This window comes from Penicillium oxalicum, chromosome V (genome assembly GCF_001723175.1).
Source record: "Penicillium oxalicum strain HP7-1 chromosome V, whole genome shotgun sequence".
NCBI lineage: Eukaryota > Fungi > Ascomycota > Eurotiomycetes > Eurotiales > Aspergillaceae > Penicillium > Penicillium oxalicum.
The window spans coordinates 1,291,024-1,313,178 of NC_064654.1; the positions used below are offsets into that span (position 1 = coordinate 1,291,024).

General features: G+C 49.6%; 6 protein-coding genes across 6 annotated transcripts; 2 read left to right on the plus strand and 4 right to left on the minus strand.

The window, feature by feature from the left end:
- Positions 1-1,205: 1,205 nt before the first annotated feature.
- On the minus strand, positions 1,206-2,275 carry POX_e06544 (uncharacterized protein; the record flags this gene model as incomplete). The annotated part of the gene is made up of 3 exons (XM_050115364.1): positions 1,206-1,263; positions 1,328-1,661; positions 1,741-2,275. 3 exons carry the CDS (start codon positions 2,273-2,275, stop codon positions 1,206-1,208), a joined length of 927 nt encoding a protein of 308 aa, XP_049967824.1.
- Positions 2,276-2,724: 449 nt separating this feature from the next.
- On the minus strand, positions 2,725-3,839 carry POX_e06545 (Phosphomannomutase; the record flags this gene model as incomplete). Its single annotated transcript, XM_050115365.1, has 5 exons — positions 2,725-2,974; positions 3,048-3,122; positions 3,220-3,536; positions 3,608-3,670; positions 3,738-3,839. The coding sequence occupies 5 exons, from the start codon at positions 3,837-3,839 to the stop codon at positions 2,725-2,727; spliced, it is 807 nt and encodes a 268-aa protein (XP_049967825.1).
- A 693-nt stretch (positions 3,840-4,532) lies between these two features.
- Positions 4,533-5,417, minus strand: POX_e06546 (uncharacterized protein; the record flags this gene model as incomplete). Its single annotated transcript, XM_050115366.1, has 4 exons — positions 4,533-5,103; positions 5,212-5,272; positions 5,338-5,352; positions 5,411-5,417. 4 exons carry the CDS (start codon positions 5,415-5,417, stop codon positions 4,533-4,535), a joined length of 654 nt encoding a protein of 217 aa, XP_049967826.1.
- Positions 5,418-6,491: 1,074 nt separating this feature from the next.
- POX_e06547 (uncharacterized protein) lies at positions 6,492-7,043 on the plus strand (the record flags this gene model as incomplete). Its single annotated transcript, XM_050115367.1, has 1 exon — positions 6,492-7,043. The coding sequence occupies one exon, from the start codon at positions 6,492-6,494 to the stop codon at positions 7,041-7,043; it is 552 nt and encodes a 183-aa protein (XP_049967827.1).
- A 943-nt stretch (positions 7,044-7,986) lies between these two features.
- POX_e06548 (uncharacterized protein) lies at positions 7,987-9,484 on the minus strand (the record flags this gene model as incomplete). Its single annotated transcript, XM_050115368.1, has 3 exons — positions 7,987-9,062; positions 9,234-9,299; positions 9,415-9,484. 3 exons carry the CDS (start codon positions 9,482-9,484, stop codon positions 7,987-7,989), a joined length of 1,212 nt encoding a protein of 403 aa, XP_049967828.1.
- Positions 9,485-11,725: 2,241 nt separating this feature from the next.
- On the plus strand, positions 11,726-13,443 carry POX_e06549 (uncharacterized protein; the record flags this gene model as incomplete). The annotated part of the gene is made up of 3 exons (XM_050115369.1): positions 11,726-12,227; positions 12,275-12,649; positions 12,710-13,443. 3 exons carry the CDS (start codon positions 11,726-11,728, stop codon positions 13,441-13,443), a joined length of 1,611 nt encoding a protein of 536 aa, XP_049967829.1.
- Between the last annotated feature and the right edge of the window lie 8,712 nt (positions 13,444-22,155).

Consider the following 22,155-nt stretch of genomic DNA (forward strand, 5'->3'; position numbering starts at 1 on the left):
ATCAATGTGGCTCTACGATGAGTTAACTATCTTCTACGGTCCTAAATTAGTACGTCGGATCCTCACAAAGCAGCCGGTAATAGAATCGACCCCGTAATTATAGCTCCTATATTTCCTTAAAGATGACTGGACATCTATCCAGATACTCCGCACGAAAAGTGCAACCTTCAAGGTGCCGATCATGCAGGCTGCCCCCTCAGATAAGCATTTCGAAGGAAAAAACCGGTAGGTGCCATTTTAGCGCAGGTACATCTAGCCGGAATGGCGCTGCTTGCTCGGGCTTATGGAGTCCACCTATTGACATTATTTAATCTCGCTTAGACGAGTTGCTCTTTTCCTTACAGGTTTGATCCGATACCTAGCATCACATAGAGTGTACTGCATCAGATTACCGCGAAGCCGAAAGCGAATAGATCATGCCAGGACTGTTGCTGTTCCTGCCCGGCGTCCGGCTATCACAGTCACGCGTGAATATTAGTGCCTCGCCGCCTGCTACCAAGTCACCCCGACGGTCTCCGGTGATGGCACTGCGATTTTTAAGTTCACAAGTTACACTTCTTTGATCCGCTATCGGCGATCAAAAGCGCTGCAGAGATGTTCGTTCTTACAATATCCTTGTTTGAAGACAGTTTTCAATATTTTTTATCGAAAGGCCTGGCATTTGGAAAGATTCTCAACTATTGGGATAGGCGAACGGTCAAGAGCAGCTTGTCATCTTGAACAATAGACATTCCAAAGGTCATCACGTCTGTACGATGGGACCACTTGTGTTCCATTTCTTCCCCAACAAGTCGTCAATATGATTTCTCCTAAAGCAATAGGTGACTATGTCGAGTGGGTCGCTCTGATTTCGTCCATTGAACGTGTGTTCACCTGTCTTCAAGAATTGGCAATGCACTGCCCCAGCCAGGGGGAGGTTTAAGAGGACCTAGAATCTCCCACTCGAGGGTACTTGAGTAGCAAGCAGCTTTCTGCTAACTTGACACGACAATTTCAAACTGCCTACCTTGTCATAGGAAGGTACTTTCAAGCATCTACAGGCCGATATGAGAGATCGGACAAAAAAATGGATGATGAATATTTATACATGTCTGAGAAGGTTCTTCTGTGGACAAGTCCACAACGAGAATAATAAAAAGTAGCAAGAAAACAGGCTCCATGGCTATGCACAATTCACAACATTTGCCCCCTCACACCCCCACCATTTACATGAAAAGACGCCAAGCACCAAGAATAAGCGCAGCGGTACCGGTACACACACCCCTAGAAGCAGAGAATAGGTTAGCGACGAGTCTGTAGAAAAGGCAATCGAGGTGGAAATTCATACATCAGCCACTGCAGCGTTGAGAACTTGACAGCCTCGACTCGCTCCCGCAGACCAGCAACTTCTTGCTCGATCCGTGTCTCGGTCTCCTTGATTCGCATCTCCTGGCCATTGGCCTCTTCCCGAATTCGGCCCTTTTCAAGGTTCAGATCCAGTCGCACCGACGCCTGCGTGCGACCAATCTCGTCGCGCATGCGAGAATTGAGCTTGGCGATATCCGCTGCAATCTTCTCGTGAGACGAACGAGTCAGCTGTGCTTCGGTGGAATCGGCGTTGAGAAGTTCGGAGCGCAATTTGGCAAAGTCGACTTTTTGTGTGTAGATGGACCGTTCCGAATCTAGGATGGTACACTGGTAGTCAGAATTTGTGCACTCAACAATGAGAGGAGAACCTAGCATAGTTTAGAAATGTCTCACCTTCACGAAGAACCATGGTGCGCGTCAAATTTTGGATAGATTCTTGAATGATGTCGTTCAGGACGCGCATCATGGCCACGGCCTGCTCTTCACTGAATCCTTCGGCCTGGAGCCGTTTCACAAAACGGAGGGTATCAAAATGATGCTCTCGAGACCGGACTGGAGTCGCATGGAATGCGCGCTGAGCTGGCTTGAAGGCTGCGACATAGACACCGTTGTGTCTGACCGGGCTCGTGGCGGTTTGCCGTGGTGTCGAAGTTGTCGGAACAAGGGCTGTAGATCGGCTGGAACCTGGAGAAATGAACCGTGCGTTTCGAATGACTGTTGAAAAGGCCCGGTACTGGTGCTCAACGGCGGCATTGTGAGTTTGTGGAGAGAAGGAAGAGCGGCCCTGAGAATAGTGATCATATGTTGGCCGCTTTGCGATCGCGGCACAGTGTGAGGGTGTGACTGCTGGGCGTGACGAAGAGCTATTCCACGTCAAGCGGGGGAGGATGCTTCGCGGGATCTCCACGATTGTTTTTTGAGGTGCCATGACTGGTGGCCTGACCGGGGGTCCTCGATGCGATCCGTTTGCTGTACCTTGTCGCGCAGAAAGGGGGAAGCCTCTATCGCCAAAGTTGATTGCAGCTGGGTGACGCAGTCCGGCAAAGACCAAGGCGGATGACTAAAAGCCGATCGGGAAACTTCTTCAGGTCAAAGTTTGGAGGAGTGGCGTGCCCGGCCGTTTCCCCGAGGCGCCCCGCATATTCCCGGGAAACCCATACAAACCACAAGCAGCGGCTGAAAGAGGGTCAATCATCTTGCGAGGACCGAGACTGTGGCTTGTGCATTTGGTCAACACGGGGTATATTGAATTATTTTAATTTGGTATTTCCAAAAGAGCCGTTCCTGCTCTTTTCTCTCGCTCTCAGGATGCAGACGCTATATTGCAACACTGTAAAAATCCCGCGTACGACCCCGAACATTAAATCATTGGACGGTCTAAAGATCAAAGATCTCCTTCAATTGCTTCATGGTGTCCTCCGGTCCGTCAACCGCGTGGCCAATGGTGCGCGGATCCATGTAGATCTCGTAGTCGTTCCCACCAGGGAAACACTTGTCACCAAAGAAGTGAATGGTCTTGTACTCGACTCCGGAAATGCCCTTCTCAGCCTCGACGTGCTGCAAGCAATAAGTCTTGTCCCAGCCATTAGGGAAGACATCGAACGAGATTTGACCTCCAATTGAGTAGCTGTTGTAACACACAGATATAGTCAGATTGGGCCGCGCAGAAACAAGCTTCAATGAGCCCTCAAGCAACTCACCTAAGACCGTAGTCAGGGAACTCCTTCTTCAGGGCCTCGACCATATCACGGCGAATGTTGTGAACCTTGTCATATCTGCAGATCTATCATCAGCCTCGTGCCCAGAGATGTTTGTCTCGCCACTCCGTGAGCTAGAAAGCCCGAGACCCGAGACACTGTCAAATCAACATACGCTTCAAACTCGTTACGCTCTTCCACGCTGGCGTTACGCCCGACGGGGCTAACATTGATCATGCCATTGCGGAACTCAACAAAAGTACCACGCTTTCGAGGCAATTTGACATTGGAAATGTAGCGAAGGCAGAAGTCGGCCAGGGCTTGGTACTTGTCCTCCCCGAGCCACTTGATGAAGCTGTTGCTCTGGAGAGGCTTGCCGAGACGCCATGCGACGAGACCGTTCTCAGAGAAGCAAAAATCAAAGAGACTGGTCACCTCGGTAGTAGCATTGCCCAACTGCTCCTGCTGCTTCACATAGTTGGAACCGCCGACCTGGCAGATTGTAGACCCATTAGATTTCGCGGAGATTTCGGTGAGTATTACGGGAAAACGGAGAAACGAACGTAGCCGATGGCGCACTTGTGTCGCAGGCGAGAGAGCAATTCATGCATCTCCGGAGTGGCAGACTAGAAGCAGCGACAGACAGATTAGCCCAGGCTCACTTTCAGGGGGGAGGGCGTCGTCGCAACATACACGCCGAGCCTTGCTCAAGGTCTCGTCAACATCGAAAAGGACAATCGTGTCCTTGAGAGGACGCTCCTCCAAAGTAGGGTAGACAGCAGTAGCGGTAGTCATTGTTATGAAAGTGAACAAAATACTCCGTCAATGGGACCAAAAGAAAATCGAGAACTGCTCGGCGGGGCCAAATATAGACCTCGAGACGGAGGGGGTGTCTTTTTCAACCGCAAGCGGTGAGTGCGCAGAGGTGGGGGTGAACGGATTCAGGAGACGGTGATGCACGAGGCTCGAGGTCTTGACAAGATGTCCTCTTGGGTTCTCAGTGTGACCGTCGATAATTTTACTTGCCTGTTATTCTACAAACTTTGGCGTGGCCGTAATAAATTATGAGCCATACAATCCACTCAAAATTCACGCATAACCCGTATCAGATCATGGCCGTGAACCAGCTCGGCCCCAAAAGAAAGTGAGCGGTGCCAAAATAAGCACCGTTATCGATAAGAAAGTGGGAACTTGTCCATCCAGTCTGGACTCGGGGCCCCTCCCGATCACATGCTTTGCGAACATCGACGGAAGACACTCACCTTTACACATTACACATTACGCATACTTTGACATTCTGCAAATGCTGTACGTCGGACCCATACAAAATGACACCGAGGGCCTTCGTATGTCACAACCGTGGAGATGGATAATTGATCAATTGTATTATTCTCACGCTCACCATTACTCATGAAGAAAAAAAGGACAGGATATGTTGCAAAAGAGAGATCCAGTCCCCCACCCAGTCAATCCCACATAAAAGCCCATCTACCTGCCCATAGTGGTCTGAAACACTTTGGCCGCAAGCTCACTCAACAGACGCGCCCGGTCCGGCTGCGGTAAATCCAAAAAGACCTCGTAGACGCTCTTCCCTTTGGCATCGCGGACTGCACCCAGTCGGTTTCCAGCGACCGCCCCCGCCAAAGCGCCGGGAACATTACCGACAATGAAGCCCAGAGCACCCCCGCTCACTCCGCCCACGATTGCCCAGAATCGACCGGTAGGCTGGGTACGTCGTTGACTGCCATCACCGGTCTCCTCGGCGAGGCCTTCTTCGCGCAGCATCTCCTCGAACACGGAGCCAAATTGGTCATCATCGCGCTCCTCTCGACTTCCGAATCCAAATGCTGACCATGGGAAGTTGCGACCACCCGTGGGGATCTCTTCGTCCGCCTCTTCGTCGGCTTTCTCAAAAGCGCGGGTTTGGTCGTATTCGCGACGACGAGTGGGATCGGACAAGGTGTAATACGCGTCGTTGATCTCTTGGAATTTGCGAGTTCGCGCCGGCCGCTCAGGCGAGTCGGCAGGAACGCGATCGGGATGGGATTTCAGCGACTCCCTGCGAAAGAAGTGGGTTAGTATTGAAAAGGATGCTCAGATGAAAGATGACGCGGGCGTAAACCAAGGATCCGCTACCTTTGCGAGGGGGTGGGGGTTGTTCTCTCACCTTTTGTATGCGCTGCGAATCTGCGGCTGCGTCGCATCACTCGACACACCCAGGGTTTTGTCTATTAGGAGCGTTAATATGTGTTCTCAATTCGGGCTGAAACCAGTTGCCACAGGAAGAACTGACAATAGTCTGGAGTTTCTGCATCCAAGGACGGTCAGTACGGTGTCATTCAAGTCCACACAGGATATCAACTCACTCGTCATTATGGCAAGTATACCGGTACAGGTTTGAAATGAGCATGTAACTTTCCAAGGAAAATTATGGTGAATGACCCCCGAATATAAGAACCACGGCTTGACGCCAGTGACGTCGTTTGACCCAGTCTGCCTCAGGCTGCCAGTACGTTGAAATTGATTGTTGTCTCTGCTGCCGCCAGGTGTCGAGGCCACAAGAGCTCTGGGGGTCTCGGAGCTATTTGCGACCAAAGCCAGTCTCCGGCGTAGTCTGACAGTCGGATGGGTCTTGTCTCAGCCGTCCTTTGGACACCGTCCGTGTCACTCAAATGGCGTTGTCAAAGGTACCTCTGCTACTACGGCACTTTAGCCATGACACGTAGTATTTGGTACCTGGGCCATGAAGACTGGAACATCTGATCACTACTCCCCAGCCACCGGCTTTGTGCCCGCCAGGGGCAAGTCTGAATTGTACCCCTCTCGAAACTCGATTCGTTCCACAATTCCCCCCTCAGATCTGAAGTCGTCCCTACAGTGTCTGTCTCCATATCATCCCTTTGCGAAATCTTGAGATTGAGTAGCCTGTGCTTTGTATCTATCACTTGCACCTGCACGACAGATCCCGCCCAGTGGAGTACTGCGCGGCCTAGACCAGACAAGATACGCATCGCTGCAGCACCCTAGCGGCTCGACCTGCATCTGTCTCTTTTCGCCTGCTTTCAACCCTTGCCACACACTGGTCGGATTTTTTTTGCAGCACATGCGAGGCTGTGGGAAGAAAGAAGAAAGGACTTTTCATCGCCTGCAGATTCCACGCCGGTAGAAGATCGTGCCACTTTTAAACCGTCAAGATATTCAGCCCACCATCTAGACAACTCTTCCTTTCACAATCGACCGTGATCGCAAAGTTCTCAGTTCAATTGTTGCGATCGGAACAGCCACGAGAGTGCCCCAGTCAGAAAATCAGAAGCTCCACTTTCAAGGAGCCCAGGTCCAAACCGAACAAAGAAAGGACCGTCAATCGCATACTACAATCCAGCAACACACAGTTGGGCACGTTCCAATTTCAGAACCTTGGAAATCCTCATTGAATCACTCGCAATCATGGGCTGGTTTGAAGGACCTTCATCGACCAGCAAATCATCCTCATCAGGAGGCGGATACTACGTCCGCCGCCGCGGCTCTCCCACTCGTAGCCGCAAAGGCCATTCATCATCCTCCAGCCACAAGGGCTTCTCAACTCATCATGCACGACATTCTGCGCCGTCGATCTTCAGCTTTGGCCGCTCGACGACCGGACGATCTGCCAGTCCATCTGTGTTCTCATCCTACTCGTCCTCGTCTCGTCGAGCTCGGCCACGAGAAGGGTTCGTGCAGCGAATGATCCATTCCGTCAAGAAGCTCTTGCGGGATATCTGGCGATATGCACGCCAACACCCTATCAAGGTGTTTCTGATGGTGATCCTGCCGCTCTTGACCAGTGGGGTATTACCGAAGCTCTTGGCGATGGTGGGATTGAGACTTCCGCACGGCGTCGCGAGTGCGCTGGGCGCATCTAGTGCCGGCCGTGGTTATGGGGGCATGGAAGGTGGTTCGAGGGGGGGTTTATCTGAGAGTTTGAATGGGCTGCTGAGTCTGGCAAAGATGTTCGCGTAAGCGACACCGTTGGCGAAGTTTCCCAAAGTGCCCACTACATACGAACATCCAACGCTGTCCCTCGGTCACACAACTCCCTACTTTACCAGGGAAGAAAGTCGCTGTATGGTCTGGGCGTTGGCCAGAACGCCCCAACTCCGAGATCATTCAAAAGGCGAATCCAAAAGCGAATCTACTCTTGCGTGGCTTCACCTCGATGCGAGACCCCCCCTCCCCCAGCAGGTACCTGCCCCTGCCCACCTCACCTACGTATCACGAATTGTCATGAATACCCTCGATTGTGAGATCTCTCCAGCGTCGGAGTCTGCTCTGAAGTTCTCGGTTCCTGCCACGCATCTTCCACGAAGCTTGCCACCCCCGTTTATCCACCATCTTCATTTTTTCTATGCATGACCTCGAAATTCCCGCATTGATCTTGCACTTTTGGCTTTGGCGACGATGGAAAATTGTGGATCAGTAAATATAGAACAAAGACAGTCAAGATAGAGCTCAATCTCTTTGTAACGAATGTACTTGTTGGGAAAAAAAGAGTAGCAAACAATTCTTAGACCCTCTATCCGGGCCTCGTCCGAGATCTTGCTTTTTAAAGCTGTCAAGTCCCACGCGGTAGCAGAGTGGGTTCCATGCGTGGGTGCCCAAAGCGGGTATGGTCTAGGGGCTGGCAAGATTCGTGGTCGAAAACGACTGGACAAGATACCGGGGTTTATCTATACGGTGTCATGACGTGCATGGGACATATGGATAGCATAAGTGAATCGAGGAATGATGCGGGCAATATCTCTTGTTTTGGCAAAAGGTTCCAAACTGGTGGGGGTAAAAATGGATTCATGGACATATTCTATGCTTTTTGCGGGAATTATCATAACGTATGAAGTTGTACAATCAGCCACCATGGTGCAAGTGACCCATCACCGGCATTCGTACACACACACCATGGTCGAGCCTATGATCGTCGGTTGCCCTTGACACGACGACGACGCGGGGCCTGTGACTGGACTTTATCGGCCGCATCGGCAGCGTCCTCGACAATCTCCTCACCGGCGGAAAGATCTTCGAAAATCTCGCTATCGGTCAAGGGTGCCTTGGACGAGCCGAGCAAGCGACCAATCGTCTTGCCATAGACCCAGACAGGCAGTCTGCACACCGCGGTGTCCCGCAGAGAAGGACGAGTGATGTTGTCAATGTCCAGCAAGAACTCCCCCTTGGCACCGTCCTCATTCACTTCCTCCAGGAAGACATTGCCAATCGAGTCCACAATCAGCACCTTGCCGTTCTCCGCAACGACGCGCTTGCGCTCGCCGACCGATGACTGCTCGGTCGGAGTTGAAGTTCCAGAGGCTGAAGCAGAACCCACAGCGCGATTGACCGGGCGTCCAGCCTTCTTTTCCTTGCGATTCTCCTTATCCATCATGCGCTTCTGGCGACGGTTCATCGCCACGGCGCCCGCCTCGGGCATCTCCGAGCCAGGAGCAGCAGTGGGGACGGGAGCGGGAGTCGGAGCTGAATCGAGGCCGGGGATCCCACGCACCCCCAGTTCGTCCCCCCAGGCAGCTCGGCGGGCCTGGCGAAGGTATCGATCGACAAACTCGCGCTCACGCTTCCAGCTCAAGTACAAAGCTCCATAGTGTGCGGCACCGCCAAAGAAGAGGAAGAGTCCCAGCAGGACGGAACCCAAGCCCGGGCGGAAGCGACTGTAGTAGTAACCCGTACCCTTCCAAAGAGGGAACCCATTCTTCAAGAAGTGATCGTAGCGCTCACGGCCGGGACCCTTGAGGACATTGGCGACGAGGTTCAGACGGGCGGAGCGAGCATTGGCCTCCTTGATGGCGGCGTCGACCTCGCGCTTGGAGGGACCCTTGTTGACATTGACTCCCTTGGCGGACTTGGCCTTGGCCTTGTCCTTGGAGTAGTTGGCAATGAAAGAGCGGCGAACCTTGTCGGGGTGTAGGTCCCGGGACTTTTTGCGATGGGCCTTGATGATCTGATCCTGATTGGCATTGGGACGGATGTCAAGATACTCTAGCACATTTTCACCATGAGGCGATTGGGTCAGTCTCTGATCGTCATTCTCCAAGCGTCTTCCATCTCATGTCTATCACGGCGGTGCAGTGAAGCGACGTCTATGACAACCAAGACGTGCATTGCGAATAATTTCAAAAGGGGGGGGGGGGGGGGGGTTCTCTCTCATACCGTAGAACGTCACATTGGCTCCTTCGGCCGTGATCAGCTCATCGCGGAGGCGAAAGATCTCGTAATCTGCGATGAGAAAAAAGTTAATTCAGACTGTGAGGGCAAAAGACCAGGTTGCGTCCAGTGAGGTTGGAACGGCAGCGAATGAGCCGATGTTGATAACATGAAGTGGACACCTTACCTTCTTTCGACCAAGCCGCAACCAGACCAACAAAGGCCAGCAAGAAAAGGGAGAGGACAGCAGTCTTCATGATTGCCACGGAGAGGAAGAGAGGGGGAGGGAGAGAGGGAGCGCGGTCAATACCGCAAAGCCCGAAAGAAGGTGCAAAGTCAGACGGGAGTGACCAAACACCAAACTCCTCAGAGGATGCAAGATTATGTCCTGTCGGGATCAAGCGAAAGATCGGGAGCTATCCTTGGGGTTGACCCTGTGGGAACTTTTTCCAGAATGGGGATGGTGAAATTGTGGGGGGGAATTTTTTTCTGAAACTGCCCGACCACCTGTGAGGGACGCTGGCTACATGACGCTAACGAAGCGTTTCGTGTCGCGAAACAGATACACTCGCACCGTCACACCCATCAGTTAAGTAATGAGCACTCGATGGTAGAGTTCAAGATTGTTGATGTAATATTGGGACCTGTGAATTACTAGATGTGGTTAGTTTTGCCGTTCCCGGCCTAGCGCCCCGATACGCTGTTCTGTAACCTCCTTCCTCCATCGCCTCGACATAAAAGACGCGACCTCGCCCTTTCGACCTCTTTTCTCCTTCTCCCCCTTCCTCCAACTCCTCTATCTTGCACTCATCGCTGCCCCCTTTCTTTCACTCTGGCCCCCACCGACCACTGCGCCTTGGTTTTCAGCCTGACGCACTGTCCCTTTCATTTCACCGGAGATGCCGCTCGATCCGACGTCCAGCTAGTTCTCGCTCCTTGAGCTGGAATGGCAGTCGCACAGGAGCAGAATCACTGGGATGATCCAGCCCACAGCCGCATCGTGTGTATTTGGGTCGATACTCCTTCCCCAAGGAACTGACTATGCACCAATGCTACGAAGCTATCTAGGTCTCCCTCTGCCTGGTGCGCCTGGCTCGTTCCTGAACTTACTGACCTCCACATCCTCATCCACATTCTACAAAGTGTCAGCCTATCCTTGACGCGGCATGCCCCGCTCCGTCGGAGGCATCTGAGGTTACATTGCACCGGCCCCGGCGTCACAGAATGGCTCTGGCTGTCTGCCCTCCAATACCATTGCGCCCATGTGTCGTCATCATCGGTCTCTCCGGTCCCTCCACACCCAGTCGATGAATATTCGAGAGCACAGCCCGGTGATCTAGGCCAATAGCGAAAATACCGCACGCCCCTCACCTCTGTATCAATGCTGCACTTCCGGCCAATGCCAGCATTACGCTCGAGATGAGGCATTTTGCCCATGGCCCGCCACCTCGCACGTCAATCGGTCGGCCGATCTTGCGCGCGTCGAAGGGCATTCGCGCATCGCTCTTTCTGGGCAATCGCCCGTGTGGGACGGGGCTTCAAATCTGCCTTGGGGATGCAAATCGAGGGCGAAGGCGTTGGCAGCCATGGCTGATGGCGCCCGTGTCATTTCGGAACCGGGGAGCACCGGGATCTGACTGGTCAGCGCATGTGAACGACCGGACTGTCTCGGCTGCTATACGTATTAGCCAGTGAATGCTAGGTCTGCGAGAGTTGACGAGATAAATGTGAAATTCCGTCCTTTCACGATGATCGTATGGCTTCACGGTGGCCATGCCGAAACTCGGGAACGACCTCTGAATCTGAAGACCTCGTCAGACTGCGTGCAAACATACATTCCCGTCAACCTACACAGTTTTTTCCGCCGTCGTTCGCTTTCCGGAGCCCACCTAGCCCCTGTCAATGGGTGCGCCCTGTCGCCGAAGCCCCGTTGACTTCGTGATTGATTGGCCGGGAGGATGAGACGGATCGATGGGGAAACAGGGATTCACTCCTCCAACACGAGGTCATGCAGACTGGAAATGAAGAGGGAACTATTGTCTCCATGTCGGTGCGTCCTGCGCGTTTTGTCTTTGGTCCTGGGCCACGGAACGACTGGCAGGCAGAGCTCTATCGACCTGGCGGTGACAACCGGACGCAGACGATGTGCAGACATACGTGTCTATTGGATAAAAGATCAGCGGGCGAGTCATTCGTGCGGTAGTCCCTGCACGGTGCATCAGTCACGGAATCGATTGGCAGACCGGTCTTGTCTGGATGCTATCCTGCCGGAGCTGTTGTCCTCGGAGCTTGAAAATTCGCCGGGCGAGTCCGCCTCAGCGTGCAGGCTGAGCAAGGCGTGATCGGTCTAACGAGAGGTATAAAGCAATGTATCTCGCACGCTATCTTTGTGAAAAAGCAGTCAAGAATCCAATTTGGTCTTTCCAACCAAGTGCTCAGTTTTTCCTGCATCATCCAATACTTATCTGTTTCTATCTCTTCTCCAGGTTCAAGTTGATATGAGCCCTTTTACAGAAAAAGCACACGAAAGATGTGAATGGCCTGAAGTGGCCGTACATGACTCCATCGTTCCCCCCGAGTTAGGCACGCAGGCCAATCCCATAGTGGTCGGAGATGATCTTGCTCCATGGGGCTCGGCTTCCAATCCCATCGTGATCCATGCTGACGAGGGTTGGTACCGTGATGAGACAGATCAGGTTGGTTCCGATGCCGACACTGAGATCATGGCTACACCAGAATTCTGGGGTACATTGTTCGGTGGAAACTTTGCCGTCCCTGTAGATGAAAGTGCAGCTGTCGATTCGTCTTCTGTCCGTGCGCCAACCAGATCGCTAATCTGTGAGGATCCTGAAGGCCTTCAGCCATTCGAGAAATCAAACCCGAACTGTTTTCACTTTGATGACAAAGCATTGAAAGTGACCGAGGATTCTTTTGACGCGTCGCAACTTTGTTCGGGCCTTAAGGCTGCAAAGAGTGAGAACGTTGCGAATTGCCACGCAGGTTCGCTGCCAACGTCTATTTGTTACCTTTATACTAACGATTTTTAGAAAGCGAGCAAAGCACAGAGAAAGACGAAGTTTTTGAGGCCCAAGAATTCAGGGAGGCTCGCAGTGTGCCTGAGACTTCTTCGATGACCCGCGACGCTGTTCCACAAGAAATAACAGACCAAACTGATACTTCCCTTGGGAAAGGCCGGTCATGTGACTCCTACGATGTGGGATCAAGAAAACGCAGATTATCGCATAGACCAGCATCAAACTTGAATGGAATCGATTGCGTAGGCAAAACAGCCTCGGCTTGGGATCCTTCCATATCTACTACCATCGGTGATGAACTAGCCGCGATCTACGATCATATGGACCACTGTCGGAACGCCGATTGTCTCCCCGCTAAAGTTTTTTATGATGAGATGCAGTCCCCTCGTGAGTCAGATACCCCTTACCATGTAGGCTCAATCAGGTTGCTGATATTTTGATTTTCAGAAAACACGATGCCAAGGAACTCAAACAGGACCAAACAGCAACAAGAACCAAGCGCAGCAGGTCACGTCACCATACGATTGTATGTTCCAGAGCTCCAAAGGGGGGCTGCGCGGCCAGAAGGATTTATGATCAACCAACTGGCTATTCGAAAAGCCTTGTTTACGCCAGGTTCAACTTCCAACCTAGAAGATTGCGGTCAAGACGATATTCTTTTCGGACGAGGCGTTGTGGTCGTCCCCTTGAACGGACAGGACCCGAAATGCTTCCTCACCTTTTCTCCTGAGAAGAATCAGGACGATCACAGTACCAATGCGTCTACATCTGGAAAGTGGCCAGACGGCATTGTGATCATTGAATCGGCCATTCTAGAATGGCAAAAGGGGACCAATCAGCGACACGACTTCGTTGGACAAGTTTCTATCGAACTTTATACAACGTGGCCCCCTCCAAAGTCAGAGTACGCAAGTCGAGAAGACTTCTCTGGAAGGGTTGTTGTGAGCACTCATTCGGATGGGGCGGACCCAAAATGGTTCCTTACCTTCTCTTTTGGGCAGTCTTCAGCCGATCGCAAGCTTCTTACTGGGGAAGTAACACGCAAAGCTGGTATTTCCCTTGGGACGAATCTACCGCGTACCTCCCATGATGCAGGATCAGCGAAACGGAAATTATCACACGACGGGATCCGTTCTGAACTAAGACGATCGGAGCGATTGACCAAAAGACCTAGAACTTGATTGCGACGGTTTCTCTCCATGTACCTCCAACCAGAGCATGACGATAGCCATGGGGCGGCGGCGACAACATTGGTTAGCCAACATAGACGTCGACGGGGGAGCATTCACCACTTTCAGGCGGATCCAGTCCTAAGGCAAGCGGACGCCCACAGAAAAGAGCGAAGGGTAATGGAGAACACCTCAGCCTCGACCAACACCATCATCGGGAAAAGCAATAGCCAGTCCCAAAACCCGTTAGACGGTGGTCTTGCTGTCACCCTGGGTAAAAAAATATAAGTGATCTTCGGTCGCGGAGTTCTCCGTGATATTATTTGATGACTTCCTTCCTGAGGTTACTCACCGTCCGTCCATACCATCACAGGAAACATGATATTGTCTTTGTGAAGACTTGGCATTATTTAAGTAGCAAATCTTGGCAACACAGTTTGCAAATTGCTACACGGGCCTGAGTGTAGATAAATCTAGGGCTTTTCGAGGAGCCAAGGGAGAGGAAGAAGTAAAGGCGGTTGCAGATTTTATGTGGATTTTCCCCTGCTTCTCTGGAAGGTGTGATCTGCTGCCTGGCTGTTGGGCCGGACCGACCCGACCAACCAATCACTTAAATTAATTCACTGTTGACAAAGGGTCGATGAATTAATACGGAGAGGTCCTGAACAGCATTATCGCTGCACTACAGGCATCAACAAAGCTATCGCTGGGGAAGGAGACAGTAAGCAGTAAGATACACGACGCGTTCCGTTTGAAATATCGACCATATAAAAAGCAATTATATACTTGACCTATCCATACTTCTACTGGAGCAGGATGCTCGGAAATATGATAGGTAAGACCGTGCTGCAGAGCGTCGCACGACGAAATGCGGGAGCATGCGCTATTGGCGAATCAGGATGCAGAGAATCGGGATCAGGGGCTCGTCCTAATTGACAATAGGGTATAAGGCGGTGTAGAATTTAGTGTGAAATGTGGTGTAATATTTGATGTGGCCCTAGACTAGGACCGCCGTATTGCTGATCGGAATTTTATTTTTCCTCTTGCCTTGCCTTTTTTGACCCCCTTACCTACCTAGTACTTAAGCAGTTAGTTAAGGTAGTCAGTAGCAAAGCTCCTAAGGTGGTCGAATTTTTCTTGATCCCTCAAAGCAAACATTGTCACTGTATCCGACATTGGTACCTATACACAAAAGCAGACAATCATCGAGTATCAAAGCTCAGTCCTAGCCTTTTCTTTTCTGATCCTTGTCCACGAATAAACTTCTCCCCTTTCCAAACAATCTTGGGCTTTTTCCTCCTGGCAACTCACTACATGGTTTGTTCCTCACCCTTGCTCGACTAGCAGCTACGAGACCATGCCACAAACTCTAAGACCGCTCGACTACGGGTGCACAGATTGGCGGATCAGTAGCTAAAGAGCCGCAGATCTGTACAGTTCTGGTGCTAGGCTTTGGACGAAAGAGGATCTCGAAGACATAGAACAACAATTGCGCTAATCCTATGCGATGGAGCGATTTTCGGTCCGTCGAATCGATGGAAGCATAATCCAAATTTCCAATCCTATGTTCCAAGTACAGAATCCTATCTGGTATGTGGGTATGGTATTCTGACCCAATTTTAGCCTGCAATCTAAGTTTTCCTTAGGAAACCCTATGTTAAGTACCAAGAATATTGGCAACTTGTGAAAGCACAACCTAACGGCCCAATCGAAACTTACCTATGCCCTTACATTGTGGATTGGAGCAATCAGACTGCACGAAACTTTCGAGAGCTTATAGTATAGCCTATGCAAGTCTTTGACGAGAAACACTTGTTGTGGCAGAATAGCAAGACCTGCAAGCACTTGGCAGCCTTGGTCCAAGATGTACTCGGTACAAAGACTGTAAAGAAAGTTCTCTGCTTCGGGCTCGGTGATTTTTGCCGCTCCGCGCCTGAATGGCTAAAAAAGCAGCACGACTCTTGGGATGAGAACTCGGAGGTGAAAAACGTGATGGGCTGTATGATCTAGCACTCGATGGCTCTTACTATCGCTTAACTGTGTCGTGGTAATGAAACATTGCTATTACTTGCTCAGGACCCAGAGTATACAGAGGTCGCAGAAGATATCCTGACCAAGAAGGAATTCAAAATTGTTGGGACTCACGGTGCAGGAGGATTCGTGGAAATCGACGAGGACTCGATCATAATATCACCCTTTGCTGCCGCCCCAGTCAAGCAGATTATCGCTGATCTTGCTCGGCCTGTGCTTATTATTTCCACCGGCTTTGAAGTCTTTAATAGTAATGAGTAAGTTCGCTTTTATCGATCCTCGAATCTGTCTAACCATGGCACTTCACAGAAAACTATTAGCAGATGCTGAATCTCCGAGAACAAGGCAGATGTGGCTTGATTATGATGCCTATAGCCTTCCAAGCCATTCTGATGACGTTGAGATATGCTCTGTATTGAAAGGATTACATTTGTATTGTAGACGCCAGCAACCTCTGGATTCGCAAGGAACCTGAGTTCACAGAACCTTATATCTAGGGATGGTGAATCACAAACCATCGCAAATATGAAATGGATTTCAGAACGGGAATCTTTTGTATATGTATAATGTTACGCTTAGGCACGAAGATATCAAATCGATATGGTAGCATTCAACGAAGTAACTAAGCATGAGAGAGAAAGGGAAGAAGGAAGGAGAGATGGTGAAGAGAGCTATCTAAATAGTATGTGGATGCTTTAGGCACCGGGCACCAACACCAGCATCAAACACTAAACACATGTAGACCGTAATATATAATTCCTGCTACTTGGTCTCTCCCATCCCTTATGCGCTGCGGTGGATTTCGTAACCTGTTCTAGGAGAGCCCGCGGAGTCATTCAGGAGGATCCTTATGACTGGTTGCCGGTCAAGCAGCTTCAGTGACAGTTCAAAAAATACCCTTGCAGCTATTCGCCTCCCGTCTCCGATCATTCACTCCTTTTTCTTGGAGCAATTGCAACAGGAATAACAAGCGCCACAGTCTGCATGGACAAAGCTCTTCTCCTGTCCGTAGCTGCAACATTTGATCGCGTCCACGGGATCGGTTATGTCGGATTCAAAAGTCATGACGGAGGCAGAGACTATACAGGTATTTGTTAGGAGACCACCGATCTGCAATAGAGGGCACGTGTACTATACTTGAAAGGACTCTGGCAATTAGGTATACACTTGAAGAAGCGGTTCAGAGAAGCGGTTTTTGGCGCTTGGGAGGCAGTAAATGCAACGGATCGGTCACTAAGGCAGTGGTTGAGCGAGAGGTTCAAGGGGACAGGCGGGCTTCTTAAACAAGCCCGCGCTCCTCTCTGTAATTATTCTCTGGACCAGGTAGATAAAAAGCGTTTTGACCTTGACTTGGCCAGCAACGTTGAACCGAGCGGGGAACCTTGTCTAGGAGACGCGAATACTATGACCAAAAGGCGCGTCCAGTGCGGCACCATATCCGGAGCCGCCGATCATTGGCTGCAGGTAGGCAAATTCTCAGAGCAAGGAGGTGACCACTACTGCATTAACGTGATTCTGTTACCAAGATGTCTGCGCTGAAGTCCGAGATAGGAAATGGACGGCTTCTGACGTGTTTTTATATTCAGAGCCCAGGCAAATGTTGGGTAAATGAGACCTAGGTAATTTTCTATCTTTGATTGGGCATACATCATACGTCAAGATGAGTGTCGAGCGGGGAACCCTGTCTCTTGGGGCTATTTATGGGGCCTGAGTGGGTCCAACGCATCGAAATGCGAGTTCAAGGCCTTATGTTGTAGGTGATTCCTTCCAGCAAAGGACTACTTTGACGAAGTATTCAGAGCCGCATTCCTCCAGCATGACAAGAGCCTCTATCATTGGCCAGAGGGTCGGCCCAAGAATGGTCTGCAGCTAGGAACCCGTGTTCAACTCTATGCATTAGCGCGAGGCCGAGTCATGGATGTCACAGGAGAAACACACCACATTCTCATTGATACCACAGACTCGATATGTTGACACCACTCGGAACCTTATTCTTCGTCGTGCAGCTATATTCATCATGCCTGCCTTAGATCTTGCCCAATAAGAAAAAAACGCTTATTCCAAATTCTCCTGCATGCTCTGCTCGCCCGTGCCCTGATAACGATGCATCATAAAGCATGCTAGACATTGGTCAACACTCTTGTCCTGGCTCTGTTGTTGGTGTGACTCTTTGCAGCTACAGCTGTATTTTAGCTCGACCCTGGACAATCCTATCAACTTGGCTTCTCATCATTTATTGACAACTAACAATTGGGTGTCATTGGCTGCAATTGCGATGTAAAGGAGAAATAGCTGGAATAGTTTGCGCGGCAAGCTTACTGTCCAACCATTTGCCGCCGAGCCAAATGGTGTCGGATCAGAAATGGACGACATGTGGATATCCATGCATTAGCGCGAGGCTGTGTCATGGCTATCACACTAGAAACACACTACATTCCCATTGTTACACACGGCTACTGCGCAGGTCTCCTCGTCATCCCTCCGTTTCCTGTTAGCTAACTTTGGACGCCGACATATCTAGCGTCGCCAAACGGTAAAACATAGCAAATGAGAACGAATATGCATTCGGCGGCCTCACAGTTAGGAACCATGAGAAATGCATTATAATTGCAACGCATTTCCACCTACTCCCTTCGGTCTTTGATTGCCACATATCTCGAAAACCCTAGGACAAATCCATGGCGGAACGCAAAAAGACAAACGACTCTCTAACGCTCGAAGACGCTTTTTTGAAACTTGTGACAGTAATTCAAACGATCGAATTGCGACAGAGTGCTGACTACCCTATTGAAGAGACCGTTAGGCCTTATGAAGCCAAGCGGATCTAATATGCATTCGATCTTATCCACGGGACTCGGCTGGCAGTTGTATCTAGAGCTGACGAGAGGCGAGAGAAATATCGGCATTTTTTGTTGCAACTGAACGATGATGAACTTGTGGTCGCTGGTGCACTTGGCCTCGGGCAAACTGCAATTGGGAACATGAAAGAAGCACAAAGACTGCGCCTTCTAATCAAGCTTAAGTAACACAAGAACGATTTCGCATCATCACTTCTGAGAAGCCTCGCCCAGGCGCATTCCAAGCAAGGTCAAAGATCGCTAATTCATGGGCCAAAACAAAGCTAACAAATATTAGTTTAGACGTTACAAGCACCTACAATACTTCTGAAGAAAAAAGAACGCTGCTGCCTGGGGTCCCCGTAAGCTCTAGTGAGATGCAACTAATTCCAATAACGCCCCCAGTATCCGGTAGTTCTGTTATTCCCTTAGAGAATTTGCTATTGTTATCGGAGACGCGGGACCCGGAATACTAGCGGCGAAGCAGTAGCTTTCCGCCTCGTTAAGAAGAAAGACCCTCGGAAGCAGGACAGAGTGAGTTGAATCTCCTTTCGGATAGGATTGTAATCTGACAGGTATAGACTCTCTCCGCGGACGTGTTTTTGCGTTGACGCATGAAGACGTCCGTGTAGTCGCTATCTCAAGCCAAATAACGGGGCAAGTCTGGATGACTGACCCATACGACAACGCTTCATTTTCCTTTATAACTATGCCTATTACGGATGAGATATCATTTTATTTCAGCACCCGACGACGTCAAATAATGTGAATTAATGTATGGTATGAATCATAATCAGTCTGTCACGCCCTTACTACATATTGCATTCTAACTGACCTAATTGAATAAAAAGACTAGTCATTGTTCTATGGTACGATCACCAAAGCATCCGCATCCTCTATTCCGACTTTGCCTACAATACTAACGCCGAGGTCATTGTCCGATTTTTCTCCGACTTTTATGGCTCTACCGGACGGTGATATATCAACGATAATAGCAATCGTATTGGGAGGGGGGGAGGTCTGATATACGACTTCTGTTGTTGGCCTAGGAACAACCGTGTATCCGATGCACTGGAGCTAGACAGAAGTTAGGACTAGAGGCAGGGTCCCGGGATGGTATTTATTTGTGGAAGCTTGCCTCTCTCTTGTATATGTCGAGAAGCTCGTCCTTTGTTGAGGCTCTCGGGGCTTTGATTTTGCGGAACATATCACGGAGTCGGACGCGGGTTAGGCGCGGACAATATTCTCTGTTAAAGTCTAGTCGCTTTAGTTAACAAAGTTCTAAAGGCCTAATATAGAGCATCATAAATAAGGAATAAGCCTTACAGTATTTAGTAGAGATAAGAACGACCTCTGATTCTGCGCCGAGTGCGGTAGTTACGGGCGGAGGAGTTTTCACCACCGAGACGGGAAAGAGGGGAGACGGATGAGTAGGTGTGAGTTCATAAACCAGCGGTATTCGGGGAAACTGAGTCTAGGAGAGTTATTGAACTCGTGTCAAAGCTCGCTAAGCACGTCTCTGACATGACGCATTTCCTTTTCCTGGGTCTGGGAGACGTTGCAACATATTGGGCACCCAACCGACTGTCCCCCACCCTACGTGACACACCACGCTATGCTGGACTTGATCCGAGAAAGCCCCTTCGGCGGGCAGTTACCGGAACACTTCTGAACAACTTTCACAGATCGTCTGAATATGAATAATCTTGTGGCTATAGCAAAATAGGTTCCCAAGTACTTTTATAATAATTTTATATCTACCTTATTTTGAGAATTTCGATACGCAAGATGTCCGTCGTTGTCATACCAGACTTTTAATGGAAAACGAGTGGAATTTGACTGGTTTTCTTATGCGGTTTCTACTAAATGCGGCTCCCCTCCTTAGTCTTAATTGTTTTTGTCGACACAGATAGCTCCTACAGAGCTAGACATCCTCATCCGTTCAGTTCATGCGACTATAGCACGTACCTTTGTCGCTGGATTAAGATATTGAGCGAGCTTTAAATGAGAGCAACCTCTCAGATCATAAACAATGACCTGGGTTGATATTCAAATCTAACATTGATCTTGACGGAATCCATTAGTCGTTCATATCTATTGACTCGGAAACAGTACGCCACCTGTTCAGAATAGCCCAGATTTGCTAGCCTCCGAACACAACATGGCATTGAAGACTTCCTCTACCAATAACCAGGGTTTGACGCCTCTAGATAGCCCAACGAAGGGGACGGCTACGTCTTAAGCTATCGTGAAGGATCTGAAGTATCTTTTTGGCGTGTTTCTTGAAAAGGTGCTCGACCTTACTAACCAAGAACCTCTAAACACTCCTGTCTCGCAGGACTAGTCTCTACCAGGCCCCGACATGGTTCGGCAGGTGCTGGAGTGTGCTTTAGCTGAACTTTCTATGGCAGAAAAGCCTGCTTAGTCTTCTTCTAAAAGCGATGAACAGGAGAACGTTCCTAGACCAGATAGGTTTAATCTCAAATATCCTATCTGTACAACACCGGAGGACTTCTAATCGTTTGAGAAGTAGGTATCTACACCCCAGTTTAAGACAGTCAAGGAAACGTATATCGCTAGCTAAGCCCTCTAACCTAGTCGAATTCCTTCCTTCTGTCTCTTTTTCCTTACAGAAATATCTAACGCGGGTTTAGCTAGGACAAAGAAGCATATAAATACACCATCGCCGAACCGATGGAGACTAGTAGTAGTGTTAACGACTATACTACGTATATATTTGTTGTCCGTGAACGTGTTAGTATATAATACCTTTACCTAGAAGACTAAAACCGCACTAATAGTATTATTAGACCGGAATTCCGAGGAGGTGATGCCGTACGTAGACCTCAAATCGGAAGGCCTACGCGATATCCTGCGTGCGGTATTGTAGGATGTCAGAGCTATTAGCCTAATAGAGGACAAGCCATCAGTAATTAGGACAGAGTCTTATTTCTAACGAGAACGCTAACGTAGGTTTAGATCGAGCAAAATGTCCTTTTTTATTTCCTCCCAGAGCTCGACAGATATACGGAGAATATAGACAACAGTTCGGATCATAGATAGGCAGTAGCGCAGTATCTCCGTTTGCTTATCGACTACCTTAAGTAAGCATATATAGCTATCTCGTAGCGTCTCTCGTCAATATTATAGCACAGTCATATTACTTATAACCTTCTTTAGGCGCTTTTCAAGCCTGGTTGCTATATTTATACTATATATATTAGCACAAAAGAGCCGCGATGTGTCATATTCGACGCCGGGGAAGAGATAATACAAAATAACGAGACGTGGTTTAATCTCGAATACCGATTTCTTAATTATAACAGAGTCAAGTTCGGCGAGGCCAGGATCTTTCTGCGTATACTAAAGTTCTAAGGGTCAAAGCCGATCGCGACTCTTAAGGCTTACCCTCTCCGCTACCATCCGAGTCACGAGTAGGTCCGAAAAGACCTAGTCAAGAGAGGTTAAAGGTTCCGGGACATAGCTAGTTCGCACTTTTAGTACTATAAAGGTAGCGCATTCTTTATAAACAAGGGGAAGATATTCAAAATCAATATTAATAGCCGAGTAGCAGTAGACACCATATTTTTCTATAAAATATAGCTAAACTACTCCCGACCGTTACTCCGCGATATAGGGGTAAAAGACAAGAATAGTATTATAGTTATTAATATCGGTGCGATTCTTATAGAGGACCGTAAACGAGAGAAGGAGAGAATGCAAGGAGACGGTATAGATACACAAAAGCTAAGCGAGACCGATTTCTTAGTCGCCTGCCTAATAGTATACTATTTTAGCTTCAAGGATAAAATTTTCTGTATATAAGGCGACTAACAATATTTAGCGTCTGACTAAT